The sequence below is a fragment of the Phaseolus vulgaris genome, chromosome 9 (genome assembly GCF_000499845.2).
Source record: "Phaseolus vulgaris cultivar G19833 chromosome 9, P. vulgaris v2.0, whole genome shotgun sequence".
Lineage (NCBI taxonomy): Eukaryota > Viridiplantae > Streptophyta > Magnoliopsida > Fabales > Fabaceae > Phaseolus > Phaseolus vulgaris.
In genome coordinates this window covers 14,321,837-14,340,846 of record NC_023751.2, presented here as the reverse complement: position 1 = coordinate 14,340,846, position 19,010 = coordinate 14,321,837, and the positions used below count along the sequence as shown (strand labels likewise).

General features: G+C 28.1%; 2 protein-coding genes across 2 annotated transcripts; both read right to left on the bottom strand.

The window, feature by feature from the left end:
• Positions 1-620: 620 nt before the first annotated feature.
• LOC137821361 (deSI-like protein At4g17486) lies at positions 621-2,692 on the bottom strand. Its single transcript, XM_068625917.1, has 3 exons — positions 2,284-2,692; positions 1,705-1,992; positions 621-1,072 (listed from the first exon to the last, which is right to left on the bottom strand). The coding sequence occupies exons 1-3, from the start codon at positions 2,420-2,422 to the stop codon at positions 825-827; spliced, it is 675 nt and encodes a 224-aa protein (XP_068482018.1). The 5' UTR covers positions 2,423-2,692; the 3' UTR covers positions 621-824.
• A 12,534-nt stretch (positions 2,693-15,226) lies between these two features.
• On the bottom strand, positions 15,227-17,300 carry LOC137821548 (zinc finger protein 1-like). Its single transcript, XM_068626190.1, has one exon. The coding sequence runs from the start codon at positions 16,193-16,195 to the stop codon at positions 15,362-15,364; it is 834 nt and encodes a 277-aa protein (XP_068482291.1). The 5' UTR covers positions 16,196-17,300; the 3' UTR covers positions 15,227-15,361.
• Positions 17,301-19,010: the final 1,710 nt, after the last annotated feature.

Genomic DNA, 19,010 nt, shown 5'->3' with positions numbered 1-19,010 from the left:
CAAGGGGGAGATTGTTGTAAAATTAAAGAAGAGTATCGCAAAAGAAACAAAGTACAGAATGTTGCGAAAATCTCTGCATATTTTTCGACCAGCTACTGAGGTTCGCTTCCTGATCTGCAGGACTTCTCAAACACAAACCCACTCTAAATTGGATCTTCTCCGTAAGTCTCAAACCGCTAAAGGATGATGCGTATTATCCTGCTCTTGTCGAATGCTTCCAGATCCAGTGTCACTATGATAAAAAAAGTCCACAAGAAAAATACTCCTCCATTTCTGACCTCGTTGCACATTTCTCCCGTGAAATTACTTTGTTTTCTCCTTTTCACCAACTTGGGGTTTTCCTCCACCTATAAATTGACTCTTCTTCAAAACACATCTTCACATGTTCTTCTTTCTACTTCTACTTCTCCAGGCCTAGGTATTTTGGCTCTTAATAGTTTTTAGTTTCTCAATGTTAATGTATCCTGATGGGTTTTAGCAATACATCGCAAATAAATTCTTAAAAGCAGTGATCATCCATGCCTAAAGAAATCGATCTTGTTGTTCTAAGAAAATCGATCCTGTTCGTGATCTAGCGTTATTTAATAATGTAGATGAAACAAGATTACATAGCCCAAAAATGTAGAAACAGAAGAACTTCCCATTCACCGAGAATGAAAGCATTTTACAACGAGCAGAGACAAAACAAAGCAACCATTCAGCTATTGCCATAAAGATATACATCAGAACAGAAAGATTGAGCAAACGAACAATTTTCTTCCTTGCTCATCTTCGGTTGCTTGCACCCTGTATTTCAGAGTCTCACTCCTGTCGAAGCTTTACTACTACTTCACTACTGTTAAGGTTGAGGCTGAAGCCGTATTAACCAGAGATGAAGATCCAGAAAGACAATGTCTTTGGCTACCACTTTTAATTGCTGAACGTCGAGACAATGAAGGATTGGAGGAACCCTCGTACCTGCAGGATTGACTTCTCATTTTCCTCTTTTCTCCCTCCTGAACTCTCTCTGATGTGGCGTGTGGAACCTTTGTCTCATTTAGCCCAGGTGGGAGAACGCAGTTGCACAGAAGACCTTCACATAAAGGAGCACAACCAAAACTTAGGAATGATTACTAGTTGTTTTGGAAAGTTCATCATAGGAACATCAATTCACATACCAAATTGGAAAGAAATTTTTTGCATGATAAAATTAAAATATATCAGTAGAATCTCTTAGAAAGCATTCTTGGGCATCTCGTGCAGCAAGAAGCATGCTTCTTTGTCAGCCAATTTATAATTACAAATTTAAATGTAGTTGTTTTGCCATCAGAATTGAAATTTCACTTTAATAATCCATGTTGACGCAAATACAAACCTTTACTTCAAAACTCTAATTTTGATTATAAGAAACTGCTGCTCAATTTTGTAGATGTAGTTTTCACTTCTTGTGAAAGCTTCTACTAAGAACTCCAATTCTAATTAATTAAAAAAACAAAACCAAGAGCAAGCGAGTAAGTTCTGCCCTTTTTTTCCTAAAAAGTATCATTCTAACTAAAAAAAAGAAACAACACCAGTAGCTAAAGCCGAACACAACATTCCAGAATGATAACGTCAACATAGGAGCCATAGGAATTTCCACTGGCAACATGTGAAAAAACAACAGACACAAACTTTAAAAGATAATAAGTTAATAGAGCACAAGAATAGGATCTATGTATTCCTTACCAAGTCGAGCAAGGCGATTGACCCATCGAGGGATTGACCTTCCCGTTAACTTGAGACAAACATCGTTACAGAAGTGGTTGCAGTTTTTGGAGATGAGATGATAGGTGTTTCCAGAGTACTCCTGGGCCAATTTCTCCATGAACGCGCGAACATCTTTCGGACCCAGATCTGTTGTTCCGATGAAAATCGACTTTCTGAAAGTAAACCCGGGACAGTGTTTCGGCTGCACTTCAAAAATCCCCGTTGTGTCGTGCTCGTGCGCACCAAAACCGTACTCAACTCCATGAACTAAATGTAAAACAATACTTTAATTATCAACTGAGGAAGGAAAAACATGTACTGTTGTACACCCAAATAACAGAATATGGTTGGATTAGTAATATAATAATGAGTAACGATAGTTGACAAACAAACAAACTGATAACGTTGTACCAAACAACCAGAATATTTGGTCTGAGCAACTTTTTTTTTTTTTGGCGGTGGAAGTAAATTGAAGAGCACCACGATTTGGGTTTGGTGATGTGAAAGAAAAAAAAGAAAAAAGATGAAGAAAAGAGAGCGAATTGGTTAAAGGGTTACCTTGAACCCCAGAATGGTAGACGCCAAGGCCAAGCCAATAGGCATAGCCATTGATTGGGGTGAGATCATAGACGTTGAGGTGAACGGGGACGGTGCCAGGCTTGTTCTTGCGTGGCCCTGACACAAGCTTGCGCAGCATTGTGGTGCGTGTTGATATGGGTGTCTGAAATAATGGTGAGGAAAATGGAAAGAAAGCGTTTTTGGTGGTGGAAGTTAGAGAGAAGAATAAGTGAGTGGTTCTTTTAGTGAAGAAGAAGAAAAGTAAAGAAATGGAAGAAGAATAGAAAGAAGAAGAATATGAAGAATCTCTATGGGTGGGTCTGGCATCTATCGGCGGCCGAAAGTTCTTTTTTTCCTCCACCCACCTTTTACTTTTATTTATACTATTATTATTATTATTATTATTATTATTATTATTATTATTATTATTTTATTCTTGTTGAAATTATTATCGTCCTACCTAGTATTTATATTATGTCTCCCTCTCGTGGTGTAGCTGAGTAGGATTGTAGGTGTTGAATTCTTAATAATAATAAATATATATCATAAAATAGGTTTTTATTTTTTAAATTTGTATTTCTTAAGGTGACGCGATAATTATATGTTTTTGGGTAAATTTACTTTTATTTTATTTTATTTTACAAAATTCTGTTCATTGATTTTCGTTTCTCAACAAATTTACAAGCCATACTGAATACAGGTTCCATGTTATTACTTAATGAGAGACAGGAATTAAACATTATTGGATAAAAGTTTTAAAAGTAAGACTGATTAAACATTTGTTTATAAATTAAAAAAAAAAGTCTAAAAAATGAGAGATGAAAAGTGTGTTTTTCTAAAAAAATAATATGTCTCCTAGCGTTTGATATTTTAGTTATTCTCTACGAGCATTGATAAAAATATAATATTAACAAAAATTATAAGTATTTTTAACCTAATATTTAAATATTAACAAAATTATTTTATACACTTTTTCAAAGATTTTAAAGGACATTCTATTTGATAATGATTTTATAAAGGACTTTAAAGAGATCATTATTTTATATAAAAAAATATAATGTTTTCTACTAAAATATGTTATTTAGGAGGAAAGTTAAAGCAAATTCAAATTTATTATTTTATAAAAATATTTGGATTATTTTAAATTTAACTTAATAAATAAGAAATTGATTTTTTTTTTATATTATCTAAATTATGTTTTTTTATATTTTCTCTTTTGTTTTGGTTGACACATCCAACTAATATTAATTAGGGTTTTCTTTTTTAATATTTATGGTATTTATATATATATATATATATATATATATATATATCCACTGAGGTTATATTTAGTTCATGTTGTCCAAAGTTATTTTTCAACTAATTTCAATAGAGATGTTTTTGAACAAGTGAAATTGAGATTATTTTTCTCACTAATGATGGAATTACTACATTTCAATTGATTTTGAGTATAGTTATTTTGTTGATGTTGTTAAAAGTCATTATTTTAATTATTATAATTATATTTAGTGTTGTAGTAAACTAATGTTATTTCTCACTTTGACATTACATAATTTTCTTAACCAATGTTGGGATATTTTTATTTACGGTATAAATTATATTTTCGATTAAGGTCTCATGGTTATTCTTTTACTCAAGTCTTAGGATACTTTTTTAATATTAATTGGACAATATTAAGTCAACATTGACTTGGATTCTTTTAGTCGGTGTGTGAGTAGGAGGAACTTTGACAATACCACAACCAACAACATTGTATTAATAACGTGAATTATTAAGAATTATTTAATATTTTTTTTGTATTTGATAATTAAAAGACTTTATTTAAATGAAACAACTAAAATTCAATATTTTGAATTGTATTGTTTTATCTAAAAAAAACATTTAAAAATAAAATAACTTAAAGTGATATCAAATTTAGTATACTTGGATGTCTTAAAAAATTGTAACGTTCTTTATCTAAACCTAAGGTGTTAAGTGTTATTAAAGTATTAGTTAATGAATGATAAAAACAAAAGGAGAAAGCATAAAAGATATAGTAATTTTGACAAATACTAGTATAAACCCATGCATGTTTTTTTTCGTTCTCAAATCTCTCTCTACACCTTTCCTTTTCTCTCACTTATTTTTAGTAAATTTAATTACTTTGACAATGATAAAATAAAAATATTTCAGTTTACAAGTATAATATAGTATAATATAATTTTAAAACTATTATATTTTAATAATAAAAAATTAATTATAATCTAGTTAAGTTTTCAACATATCAATATTCTTTTCATTTTCTAGAATTAAGTAAGTCCTTACCTAAGATAAGACCAAAACTCACGTCACCCTAATTTTTTAGGGAAAGAAAAAGATGAATTTGACCAAGTTTAACAACTCATCACTCACTTTTTTCAAAATGTTTCTTCAACAACTAATAATTTAATTTAATCTTACATAGACCAAAAATATTAATAAGTCTATTTATATAAATTCAAAGTGAGATAGTAGGTTAACTATTTTTTTAGTATAATATATAAAATGAAATGAAGAGAAACAAAAATTGTTTGAATTATGATTTTTTGTTCTGGTTTTTAAAATTCAGTGTGTTGGTTGCAGGGTGTGGCGCATGCGGGAATAGTTGAAAGAAAGATGAGGAAAAATTGGAAGGTAATGAGTGTGTTCCCTTATTCTCATACAACTCCTTTTGAAGTGTGCAAAATCATTTCCCAAGTGACCCAATTCCGGAATGGAATAGTAGTAACTTCTTTATTCCAGTTTTCTGATTTCACTCCACTCTTCTTCTTTTACCTTGGAAATACCAAATCGCATATTTCAATGCTAAATGCTATGCTTAGGTCTCTTCATTCCACCTACTCATGCCACACCTATTTCAAATCATCATAAATTTTAGATTCATCTAACTAATTTTTATTCTTAATTTCATGATTTAATTATATGATATCATTACTTTTAATCAAAATTCAAAATAGTTTAAGATTTTTGTTTTCATGTAAGTAAGTAAATTATGCACAATGAAAAAAGTCTGCATAATTCATAAAACAAATCCATAACCAAAACTACAATTCTAACTTTTGTATCTAATTTTAAATATTAAAATAAGACTATCTATCAATCAAACTTGGATGTATACTAAATTAAAATATGACTCTCAAACACTTAAAAACAAGTTAAAAATTTGTAACAAAATATATCTTCTACATAATTCCTAATACATTTTCACTTGTTCCGGTCAAACAAAAATTTCATATCCAAAACATAATAACTACATTAATAATATTTCAATTCATACTTCTTAAATTACAGTCCCAATTATTTCAACAATTACTCTTTTCAAAAAAATTCCACTGCACATGATCAAATTCTTTCATATTTTAAAATTCAGCTTCCCTTTCTTTAGATGTTTTTAGAAATTTCTTCAAAATTTAAAAAAATTTAAAAATATTTTTAAAAAGTATAATTCAAAAGTACACCTGGAATTATTGAAATATATCTGATAAACTCAGACATACGTCTTAAAAAATGTATGCATGCAAAATGTCAATAGAAAAATAAAAATATTGGAGGAAACATAAAAACTTAAAGTTTTATTCTGTTTATATTACTATATTATTTATTATATATGTAAAAATGTGATGTGATTCTAAAAAGTATGAGAGAGAATTTTCCAAAGAAAAAATAATAGAAAAAGAAAAACTAGAGAAAGAATAACCCATAATAAAAAATAAAAAATAAAAATAGTAATGCGCCACCTACGTATATTAATATATTGACATTAAAAAAATTATTATTTTAAATAAATTATTGAATGATTGTTTTTTATTATTAAAGTGTAAAAGAAACTTTATTCTACCAAACATATTCCAATTTTTTGTGATGATATTCCAAATTTAAGTCTTCCATAATTGCTAAGTTAATCATGGAAAGCACACTATAAGGCCACGTGATACTGGAGCACGAGGTCTTCACATTGGTTGGTAGGGGTGGAATTATCATTATTATAGATCACACGCCATGAACCCACTAATATTTAATAATATTATCATTTTAATATATATTCTTTTTTTAATTTCACTCCCATTTATTTAATAATTATTTTAAGGCATTTATCACAAAGTTGATGTTATATGACGAGGAAAATTTCAGTAAGAATTTTCAGACAATTTTATCAAAATATATTACGTTTACATGTTTCTAAAATCCTTTTATTTTGTTTTTTCAAATAAACAACTGTAATTGATTATAAGACTTAAAAACCCAAAGTTTTAAAATACTTTTTTTACGAAAACTTAAATTAATATTATATATAACAACATATGTACTATAAGATCTCAAAGGTCAGATAAATGGCAGTAAATTTTAATACATTTATCACTGTAAATACTTGTTTGGGTTTGAAAAAATAATGTTTGGGTTTGGAAGTTTGGTTAGAGAATGAGTCTTTTTGAGTGGGAAAAGTATTTAGTGTGTCTACTGTCTCTCAGGAAGTTCAGGGTGTGAGCTTGAATTTGGAGAAGGAAGATAGCTGGGAGTGGAAGAAAGGGAAGGAGGTTGGGTATTCGGTTAAAACTGGATATCTCCGTCTAAGGGGGGGCGAATAGGGGAGAGAGAGGGGGAGTTTATGAAGTTCTGGAAGTGTAAGGTTGTACCTTTTGCACATGCTACGGCGTGGAGGGTGTTGGAAAATAAGTTGGCTACTAAGGCTAACTTGGAAAAACGTGGGATCACGGTGGTAAGTTCTGTGTGTAGTCTTTGCGGGGTGGAGGAGGAATCTAACACTCATCTGTTCTTTGAGTGTAGTTTTGCGTGGCGAGTGTGGAACCTTTGTTGTGCTTGGTTGGGCGTGCAAAGTGTCTTTCATAATGTTCCACTGCAAAATTTCTCTTAGTTTAGGTTGAGTAACGTGTCTGTTTCGGTAAATGAGGTTTGGGGAGTGAATTGGATTGCGGTCGTCAACGAAATCTGAAAACATAGAAACAGAGTAATTTTTAGAGGGGGTGTAATAGATGTATTGGAAGTATTCGCGTTGGTGCAACTAAAGGCATGGGCTTGAGTTACTTCCAAGTCACAGGATGCTATCTTTTCCTTCTCTGACTGGTGTGTTGATCCTTTGGTCTGTATGAAGATGATGTTTTGATGTCTTATTTGGGTATAAGAGTGAGGGTTGTAGGCGGTTCTTTTCGGTTTTATTTAAGTTCTTAAGAGTTGGCGGGGTGTGTGTTGTGAACAAGGTTAAAGGTCGTGTGTTTTGTATAAGGGTTGAGTCATCCCTAAAGTGACTCACATTTATTCATTGTTTATTACTGATAAAAACTGTAAATACTTGTTTCCTATTAATTAAATCCATAACTAAGATTCTTATTACAAAGATTCAAATGATAAAGAAAAATTTGGTTAGGGAAATAATGATTTTTTATATTATTATTAAAAACCTGAAAAGACTTTTGTTATTAAAATTAGACATTGAATTTTCTTTTTTATAATTTTATGTCTAAATTATACGAATACTTAATCATCTTCTATGTTTTGTTTATTTACTTCTTTATTTTTATAATTAATTTACTCATTTCTATTGTTAAAATATATAAAAAAAATGTCACTTTGTCAACTTAACTCCATTAATGTTTAAAATTAATATTTTATTAATCTCTCATCTTTCTTATCTCACTTAACCTAATTTCGTTTTTCCCACCATTTCACGTACAACCACAGTTAATCTTTTTTTTTTTTTTTCATTTTACATTTCGTTCATTCATTCATAACAATATACGTTAGTTTGGCTTTAAAATTAAGATATATTGTAAATAAAATAAACTAATCTTCAATGAAAAAAATAAAGTGGAGTATGAAAAATAATATGAAATTGTTTTTCTCTATCCATAATCAATTTTAAACTTTTTGGAGATATATTTATTCTTTTTTTTTTAGTTAATTCCTCATGTGTCATATTTATAATGTAACTTATATAAAATAGATTTTGTGTTTTTAGGTTTGAATATAATTTAATAAAATAAAAAATCTATTGGTTAGTGTGAAAAGTTATATATATTATGATACTTAATGAAAATATAATCGGATGGAGATTGAAAAAAAAAAAAGTTTTGTCTCTGCAAATGTGAAAAGAAAGAAATTGCAAGAAAGAATGTAAAAAGAAAAAAATTGCAAGAAACACTCCCGTAGATTAAGGTAAGTATTTATCTCTATTATAATTGAATATGATATCTGAGAATCATAATTGAAAGATCCTTATGATATGCATTATGTATGTGTTATTTTTACATTTTGTATCAAAAGCATGTTGTTCAAATTTTTTATTCTCCATCAAAGATATTTTTCTCTTATGAATCCTAATTTTATGTATGTGTTATTTTTACATGGACTCATTTACCTTTATCTTTCAAAAATTGTACTTTTCATATAAAGTATTGGTAACATTAAAGAAAAGTTAATGGCTTCATGAGGCAGTGCAACGCGAAAGAGACAAAATATATATTTTATTCAATTAATTCTTCATAATTATGAAATCACTATTTTAAAAATAGGATTCTTAAAATTGGGGAAAATTTAAAAGTAGGGTTCATAAGATTGAGAAAAAATATATTTGATGGAGAATCATAAATTTGAACAACCTACTCTAATACCAAATGTAAAAATAACACATACATAATGCACATCATATGAATCTTCTAATTATGATTCTCACACATCACATTTAATTATAATAGAGATAGGCATTTACCTTAATCCATGAGAGTTTCTATGTGAGTATCTTTTGCAATTCCTTTATTTTCACTTTACGTTCTTTCTTGATGGTTAACCGTTAACAACTTCCTTTACAAACCTGTTTATGTTTTTTTCCTAGGGTATGCCTTATTTATGTGTTATTTTTACATACTAAACTTTATATTATGTTTTTTATACCTTTTAATTTAAATGCCTATATTTTTTTATGCTTATGTTAATTTAATAGTTTTAGCATGTATTTAATCTAATTTTAGTTAGTTTGGCTTTAAAATTAAGATATATGATAAATAAAATAAAATAATCTTCAATGAAAAATAAAGTGGAGTATGAAAAATAATATAAAATTGTTTTTTCTCCATCCATAATCAATTTTAAACTTTTAGGTCATATATTTATTCTTCTTTATTTTCACAGTTAATCCCTCACGTGTCATATTTATATTGTGTTTAAAAAATTAATTTTATAATGTAACTTATATGAAATAGATTTTAAACTTTAAGCTTGACTATGATTTAATAAAATAAAAGTTCCATTAGTCAATGTGAGAATATATATATATATATATATCATAAAAACATAATCTGATAGAGTTTGGGAAATAATAGAAATGGGTTCTGTGTATGTAAAGAAAGTTGTTCACAGATAACCATTAAGAAAGAAAGGGAAAAGAAAGAAATTGCAAGAAACTGCTCACATAGAAACTCTAATGGATCAAATGGGTTTTGTCTATGCAAAAAAAGTTGTTCACGCAAAACCATCAAGAAAGAAAGGGAAAATAAAGAAATTGCAAGAAACTGCTCACATAAGGACTCTCATGGATTAAATGGGTTCTGTCGCTGCAAAGAAGGTTGTTAATGGTTAACCATTAAAAAAGAAAGTAAAAATAAAGAAGTTGCAAAAAATTATTCACATAGGGACTCTCATGGTTGTTCATGATGTGCATTATTGCATGCATTATGTATGTGTGTTATTTTTACATTTGGTATCAAAGCAGGTTGTTCAAATTTATGAATCTCCATCAAAGATATTTTTCTTCAATCTTATGAATCCTAATTTTATGTATGTTATTTTTACATGGACTCATTTATTTTTCTCTTTCAAGAAATTGTACTTTTCATACAAAGTATTGGTAGCATTAAAGAAAAGTGAATGGCTTCATTCGGCAGGGCAACGCGGAAGAGAAAAAAAAATATTTTATTCAATAAATTCTTCATAATTATGAAATCATAATTTTAAAATTAGGGTTCTTAAAATTGGGGAAAAATTAAAATTAAGGTTCATAAGATTGGAAAAAAATATCTTTGATGGAGAATCATAAATTTGAACAACCTACTGATACCAAATGTAAAAATAACACATACATAATGCACATCATATGAATCTTTCAATTATGATTCTCGCACATCACATTCAATTATAATAGAGATAGACACTTACATTGATCCATGAGAGTTTCTATGTGAGCAATTCCTTTAATTTCTTTTTCTCAATTTATCTTTTGCAATTTCTTTCTTTTCACTTCACATTCTTTCTTGTTGGTTAACGGTGAACAACTTCATTTACACATGAACAATTCCTTTACAAATAACGAATCTGTTTATGTTTTCCCCCTATATTATATATGTGTTATTTTTATATACTAAAATTTATATTATATTTTTTATACCTTTTAATTTAAATGCTTCTGCTTTTCATGCTTATGTTAATTTAATAGTTTTAGCATATATTTAATATAATTTTAGTTTTTTTTAATGTAAAGCTTATGAATTTTATTTAAACAGTGTTAATATTCGACACATATTTTTATTATTGTATCAGTTGACTTGCAATAAAAAAAAATCTATTTTAAAAATGTATTAATATATATACGCACACAAAATAGCTAACTATTTTGTTCCTTACTTGAAGAGGAAAAGGGTTGAAGAATAATGAGTGGTTTGGGCTGAAAAGTCCATTAATAACCTGAACTCGAATTTAGTGGGCTAGTCACTACTTTATATCACCAATTTGCTAACTCCACCATCGAACTTCAATCTTTCAATCTGGGAAGTTATAGAATACTAACTTCCCAGTTCCACCAAGCTTCTCTTAACTTTATTCGGAAACTATAGTACTAAAGGAATCAATTCTTTATTTCTTTTCTGTTATATTTATATATTTTTTTTTAAAAGTATGCATTTTTAAAAAAAATAAGAAGAATTACATTAGGAACATGACTTTTAAAAAAATATAAAAGTATAAAAAATTGAAAAAAGTAAAGAGTTTTGAAAACAAATTATTGTACATTAGAGAAACAATTTCTTTAAAAAACAAAAAGTTATGTATTCAAAACACTGATTTCTATTTTAACGTAGAAGTAGTGTTTTTAAAGTACAAACAAGATTTATTTGTTTTTAATTTTTTTAAAGAATTTATATATTTTAATAAATTTGAAAAAATTACCTTCATATAATGAGAAGAACCTTGAAAATCACTCTAGAGAGATTTTTTTGTTATTATTAGCTTACCTAACCCATTCAATCATCCTATGATTTTATTATCCCTATTATTATCTCAGCAATTGTTAACCTGTATTTTGTTTGAGTTGTATTAGAATTTGTAGAGATAAGAAAAATATAATTATGTCATAGGAATATCTGATTATTCACCCTCAAGCACTTCCATGATCAATTTTTTAAAGAGAACTTAATAACTTTTGAATATAACTAGTGCTGGTAAGGTTTCCTTGCTATTGTAATCATGATGTATACAAAACAATTAGGATTTTATGAGCACAAAAAAATAATAAATTTTTATTCCTAGTTAAAATGGAAATAAGTCCTTGAAAAGTTATGTTTTGAATATATAATAAACTTTATATTTTGGTCTAAAAACATACTTTATTTTTTTTATAGATATTACATTTTGTTTATAAAAGATGGTTTTGTGAATCAGAAAAATAAGTGTTTATAAACAGTTATTTATTTTGGCTCTTGGATTGATATGACAATTTTATAATTACCAAATTAAGTTTCTAACATAAGAAGGGTAAGAATGTAAGGAGACTGTTAATATATACTTAAAAACTTAAATTATTTATTTAAAGTTTCTTATATTATATAAACGAATGCGACCATGATGCATTTTATTTTTAGTAACCAAGACAATTTATTGGGTGGGTTCAGCATTATATTTTAGTAACCAAGAAAATTTATTGGGTGGGTTCATTGCCATTGAGTAGAGTTATTATTAAGCTATTAATTAAATATTAATAGCAGTTGAAATTTTACAAGATTTGGATCACTTATCCTCGTAACTTTAGACCCACTAGTAACTAAAACAAATGTATTTTAATATATTAATTTTTTATTAATATAATAAGTCTATTTTTTTATAAGTGAACAAACACCTATGTAATTGTTCTTTATTTATATAGTTGGTATTTTGTTTAGTATTTGTAGTAAAAAATTATTTTTATTAACAAAAAAAATGAATAAAATTACAGTATTAGAAGTACTACAACCTGTATACAACAAATCTAACACAAAATATAGATGTTAGTATCACAACATAAAACTAAAAAGTATCAATAACTTATTCCAAAAGCTTTGAGTTCCTTAAGATTCATACATCAACAAAAAAAGACAATAATCAGTAACCTGTTCCAAAACCAAACACTGCCCCTCCCATATGCAAAGCATATGACCATAAAAAGTACATAAAAAAATGGATCAATTTATGAATTTTAAACATATAATCAAATTCAAACATCAATCAGAGTATGAAGAATTTGTACTAGAGAATTTGTGATTAACCTATGTTCCAAGTCTTGATTTATGCCACAATGAATATTTCAACTGGATTCACCACTTTAACATTAAAAATCACATTGTTTATATAGTTTCAAATTCTCCAAATAATTGTTGCCCACATACATTTTCATATTATATTACTAATAATTTGTTAGTACCTTGCCATTTTTCAATTCTAATGCATATAATTTATAGAATCTAGTTAGAGAAGTTACAAATATATATATATATATATAGATATATTTGTTGACCTTTTTATAATTATTCTTATCACAAATTTGAAATTGATTACTTTGACTTAAAAAATTAATAAATATAAGAAATAAAAAAAATACATTCAATTCTTTTTGTCATGAAAAAATGTTGCACAAAAAATTTATATATTCAATTATATTTAAAAACATAATTATTATTTATAATATAATTATTATATTAAATATACAATTGATTGTATTATAAATATTTTGTTAACATTTACATATTTACAATATTTCATTAACATTTACATTTTTTATTACAATCAAATATATAATTAAAATAATTATAAATAAATATTTTTATTTTTATTTTCTTAACTTAAAAACAATAATTCTTTAATTTTCATTAATTAAATATTAATAGCAGTTGATACTTTGCAAGATTTGGAATTATTTAATCATTGTGACTTTGTAGATGCACTAACAACTAAGATGAATGTCTTTCAATATGTTAAAACTTATTAATATAACAAGTATAATTTCTTGTTTCATAACTAAGCAAACACCTACCTAATTGTTCTCCATTCATATAGTTGGTCTTTTGTTTAGTATTTGTAGTAAGAATTTGTTTTTTTTTTTTTATCAACAATAAAGAATAAGAAAATGGAAGTATTAGGAGTACTACAATCTATAATATGTATCACAAATTTGATTGATTACTTTGAGTTTGAAATTAGTGAAAATATATAAAAAGTTAATAAATATAAGAAATAAAAAAAGACATTCAATTATTTTTGAACAAATATGAAAAAGTTGTACAAAATAATTATATATTCAATTATATTTCAAAACATAATAATTATTTATAGTATAATTAGTATATTAAATATATATTTGAGTTATAAAGACTTTATTAATATTTTATTAACAATTACATCTTTTTATTACAATCAAATAAATAATTAAAATAATCAATAAATAAACAATAATAGTTATAAATAAATATTTTTTTTCTTAACTTAATTAATAAAAAATAATTCTTCAATTTTCATCATTCAATCAAAAAAATTATTAATAAAACATATTTTCTTTATTAAATAAATAAATGTGTAATACTTTTTTAAGTAGGTTATCAAAAGGATGGACACCAATCATTTTAAAATAAATAAATTCATATATAAAAGAGTTAAGATACCATATTTCATTTATTTAACTTTGAAGTTTTGTAAATCCATCTAATATTTCAAGTTAATCTTACTCATTTTTCATACACCTTTAACTCTCATCTTATATCTACTATTTAACTCAAATGTCACTTAATTTTAATTTATTCAAGACCATCACTTCTTCTCAAATTAATAATTTAATACTCAAAACTCATTTTATTTTCAATGCTTAAATCTCACTCATCTTTAATTCACGTGTAGGATGCCTACATCTTCAATTGTTAATCTAACAACAAAATATTTTTTTTATAATCCAAATCTAAGTTCAAATCTGATTTTGTTTTTAATCAATGTTGGACTTTCACATTATCTAGACCTCTAGTTAACACTCAATTCTCATCCATTTATAATCCAAATATAACCCTAATTTTTTTCACTCATTTTTAATTCATTTATAATTTTTATTTGATCTTAAATTCCTAACATTCAAATCTAATCCTTATTCCATATTTTATTTCATTTAAATTTCAACAATCATTCAATTTACGTAAGATTTTCTCTTCATTTCATATAACCAAATCTTATCCATTTCTTATTCAAATTTAACGCTCATGTCTTACTAAATCTGAAAGTCAAATCTTGAAGAGATGTCATCCATCTACCATTTATGTATATATCTCTCAAATTTCTAACACAAATGGTCAGGATAGAGACATTTCATCTTATCGGTGGTAACTAAGGCACACATTTCTAAGAAAATAAATGTAATCATTCATAGTGGTATCTCTAGGATGTTGAGTCAAACCATAATTGTTTAGTTTGTCAAAAGTTTCACTCTAAGTTAAGTCTGATATACTGAACTTAATTAATCAACCCTTAAGATGTTGGAAATTGATTCTTTGCTGACACTAATTCAGAGATTTGATTGATTTCAGTTTGATTTTGAAGTTGAAATCAATTGTGGCAGATTCTGCCATAGATTTGAAAAGAAACTGTTTATTGTTTACAGTTTAGAACACAAAAATGGATCTTCAGAAAGGAATTAACAAACTTCAAAGAACTTGATCCTCTCAAACAAATTTACACAATACATTATTACAAGCTGTGAAACAATAAATTTGGCAAAATATTAACCCTACTAATTAAGTACTAAAACTTGGACACAGTCCCATGATGCTTAGAGCTTTAGGGACAAGTCAAGATGTTGCTTTTGTTCTTGACTACTCTTAAAACTAACATTTTCACTAACCAGATATTCACTTATTTCTTCATTAACTGCTGAATTGAGCATGGTGCTCCCCGCTTCTAATCTCCCAAAACTGCCTCTTGATGTTTTGTGACAACTTTCCATAGTTAACTTCCCTATTCCAGGTTGTTGAGTAATAAGGGGTCTTGACCTTGACCACCCATGATGATGATGTCCAATAGTGTTTGAAAATCCATTGAATGAAAGATGAGAAGAAGGAGGAGGAGGAGGAGGCTTGTGAATCATACAGTGAGCCTGAATTCCAAGTGGTTTATTAATACAAGCACCATGGAGAGGCAGAGAAGCCACAGTGGCATAGTGAGGAAGGTGATTGTGGAGAAAGGGAATTCCAAAAGCTGTTGCTGGGGCCATCATGGCTGATGCTGATCTGTGACCTCTTTTTGCTACTGACCTCTCTCTTTTGTGAGCATTTTGGTGTCCTCCTAGAGCTTGTGAACTGTAGAACTTCCTATGACAGTAGTTGCAAGAGAACACCCGTGGCTCATGGGGGTTTTCTGATGACAAATCCGTGTTCAGACAAGTGATGAGATTCAGCACTGGACTGCACTCAGTAGCCGAATCATCACCAGGGATATTTAGATCCAGTAAAGTACCTGTTTTTGTCTCTTTTTCTTCTTCTTCCTCTTCCTCAACAGATAGCTGTTTCTTCTCCTGTGGATTCTGCAATGGTGTGCTTGGACTTGGAGGAGTCTCCACAGCAGAAAGGCTATCATAGAAGGGAGCCTCGTAGCTCAGTGTTTCCATTGCAGATCACTTTTAAAAACTCTATTACTGATTCTTGACACCTAGCTTTAAATGGAAAAAAAAAAAGTATACTGAAGGAGGCAACACACTTTATTCCCATTTTATTTACTGTCATAGGTAAGTGTGTGAAATAAGAATAGGTTTTATAATTTTAAGTAGGTCAGCATCACATTAGTTGGTCAGGTTTAGTACAGAGGAAATCACCTATGAAGTTACCTTATTGTCAAGAAAGACTTATACTTAGCAGTTAATTACATTTTTAGCTCTTATTTGCTTCTGTAAGTTCTGATTCAGCCAATCCAATTTTCTTAAGCTTCCTCCAACTAAAAAATGGGGTTCTTTTATCCCAATTCAAGTAAACATTAATGCATATAAGGCTAAACAAACACATCAAATTTGAACTACAGTAACTTAAAAAGGCATGGACTTGATTCTCATATCTAATACCATAACTAAAATATTTCACTATTATGATGAATCTGGGAAGTTAATTAAAAAAGTACAGTAGAGAGTAGAGAATAGGTATATATTTTGTAGACAGTAATTTAGAGTTTTATTGAAAATCCAGGAGTTAGACTGTCACCCATGTGGCCTGCTGTACAGACTGAGACTCATGCAGGTGTGTATTTGCATTGTACTTTTAGATGGTGGCCCACACATGCAAAAGCTTTTGGTTTGGCTTGGAGTACCATAGGTAAAAGAGTTAAATCTGCATGAGCTGTATGATTTGGAGCCTCTCCCTTTTCAACATGAACTCTCTGGTCTATGTCATATGCTCATGTAAAGACACATATGGTGGTATCATTGTTGGTCTTGTAGAGCAGCACTGAGGTACAACATTTGGAGTTGGCCTTTGGGTGCATCAAGGACCAGGAGAAGATTTGTATTATCAAGTAATGCCATCACGCGGGGTTCAAAAGTGAAACTAATAATGTCATATAGGACACAAAGCCAAACATTGTCATAGAGACCAAACTCATCACCAAACAAACTTCCCTTCGTACTTGAAAGTCCATCAATCAGGGCAACATGTCCCCAGTTGTTGTTAGACTGTCCCTTTGCATCTCTGATTTGGAGAATTTTTTTTTTCTCCACTTTGGCTTTTTCTTCTTCCTCTGCCTTTCTGGTTTCTGGATAAAACTTTAAAGGCACAGTTTAATACTCAGGCCCACTCTATGTGTAGCATATTTGTATAAAATGTGAAAGCCATTCCTCATTTTTTCAAGATAAGAAAATCAAGGTGCATTCCCTGTCTCACAGCAGACAAAATTAGTGTGACGAAGAAGCTTTTGCTTCTTTAAGGAGTCATACAATTCGGCTTGATGAAAATATGATGAGAATTCAAACCAGTAATCATCATTAATCACTGTTAATGCTCTAAAATTACTTTCTATTCCGATTTGTTGATTTTTAAATGCATACCATCTTTTTTATCCATCCAACAAGGCATTGCCAATTATGGAGTAAAAACAACTACTGTTACAAGACAATTTTTGTAATATCACAAAAGTAGAATATATCAGGTTTCATTTCTCAGTTCACATCTTTTAAACTTAGTTTCTCATACTTCTTTTGTTCCAAAGTTTGATCTAAAGTAAAACAATATTATACTTGCAGATAAAATCAAAGCTTATATAAAATTAAAATAGCTAAATATATCAAAATAAAATGATGGTTTGATGAAAATAAAATATAAAAATGTTTAGTTCTATAAAAAGTGTGTCTTGTGATTCAAGTGAGTATTAGAATACAATTATTTTAAGTAAGCTTTCATTTCGATGGATGGAGTGATGAATTGATGGGTAGTTTTGAATTTTTATTTAGAGAAGGGAAATAATCAGTCGTATAAAGAATCTCAATATATATACTAATAGTATTTTTAATTTAAAATATAACATATTTGACATGTATAGATATCTTATAGGTAAAAATGTATAAAATTTCAAATAAATGGCTCTTGCAAACTAAATTATAAACATTGAAGTACCTAAAAATTTTCAAAACATTAAATGAAAATAAAACTTGTTATTGTTGTCTATGAGAATATTCACTATCTGTCCCCACATCTCTTCATCCATTAACACAGTATCATAATTACAATGCATAAGAAAACACATGAGTAGTGTAGTATATTTAATAAAAAATCATATTTAATACTTTACTATTAGAATAAACATAAAAATCACTTTTTGTCATCATTCATTTATAATGATAGAATTAAACACTCAATGATAGTCTTTATAAATTTAAAGGATTAACACTTTGTGAAAAACACATACTGAATTAGATATATCCATGTTAACACCTAACTCAATGTTTGAACTTATATATTTCTAGGATGGTTCACAGGCACGTAAAGTACTTCCTTGTATGCATTCAACCAATATATATGCAAAACTTTCACAAGTTTTCATCTAAGTGATATAGGAGCTAAGTGAAACTAAAATATATTTTTTTATTAATAATTTTAATATTTTTTTTATAAAAACTTTTATGTTAGGCTTCATTATGCAACTTGACATCTAAATTAGGTGGATACCTCAAGAAACAACAATTATCTGTCATTACATGGAAAAAAAATATTATTAAAAAAAATACAAAAATATGGGAGACTAAACTAAAACCTATATGTTAGAAAAACGATACATAGGTAAATTATACCTATTAATACAGAATTCTAATAATAAACTAGAAAAAACTTATTATACCAATGAAGTAATTCTCTATTATATTAATGAATGATTATAATATTATGTGTACTAAGCTTAAGATAGATTAATTAACACCTGATTCATTTTTACTTACATAATACTAC

Excerpts from the sequence above, each read along its gene's own strand:
- LOC137821361 (XM_068625917.1), bottom strand. The coding sequence starts at position 2,422 with ATGCTGCGCAAGCTTGTGTCAGGGCCACGCAAGAACAAGCCTGGCACC. Across the intron at positions 1,993-2,283 it reads CTACCATTCTGGGGTTCAAG|TTCATGGAGTTGAGTACGGT; the intron begins GTAACCCTTTAA and ends TTTTACATTTAG. Across the intron at positions 1,073-1,704 it reads CAATCGCCTTGCTCGACTTG|GTCTTCTGTGCAACTGCGTT; the intron begins GTAAGGAATACA and ends CTTTATGTGAAG.
- LOC137821548 (XM_068626190.1), bottom strand. The coding sequence starts at position 16,195 with ATGGAAACACTGAGCTACGAGGCTCCCTTCTATGATAGCCTTTCTGCT.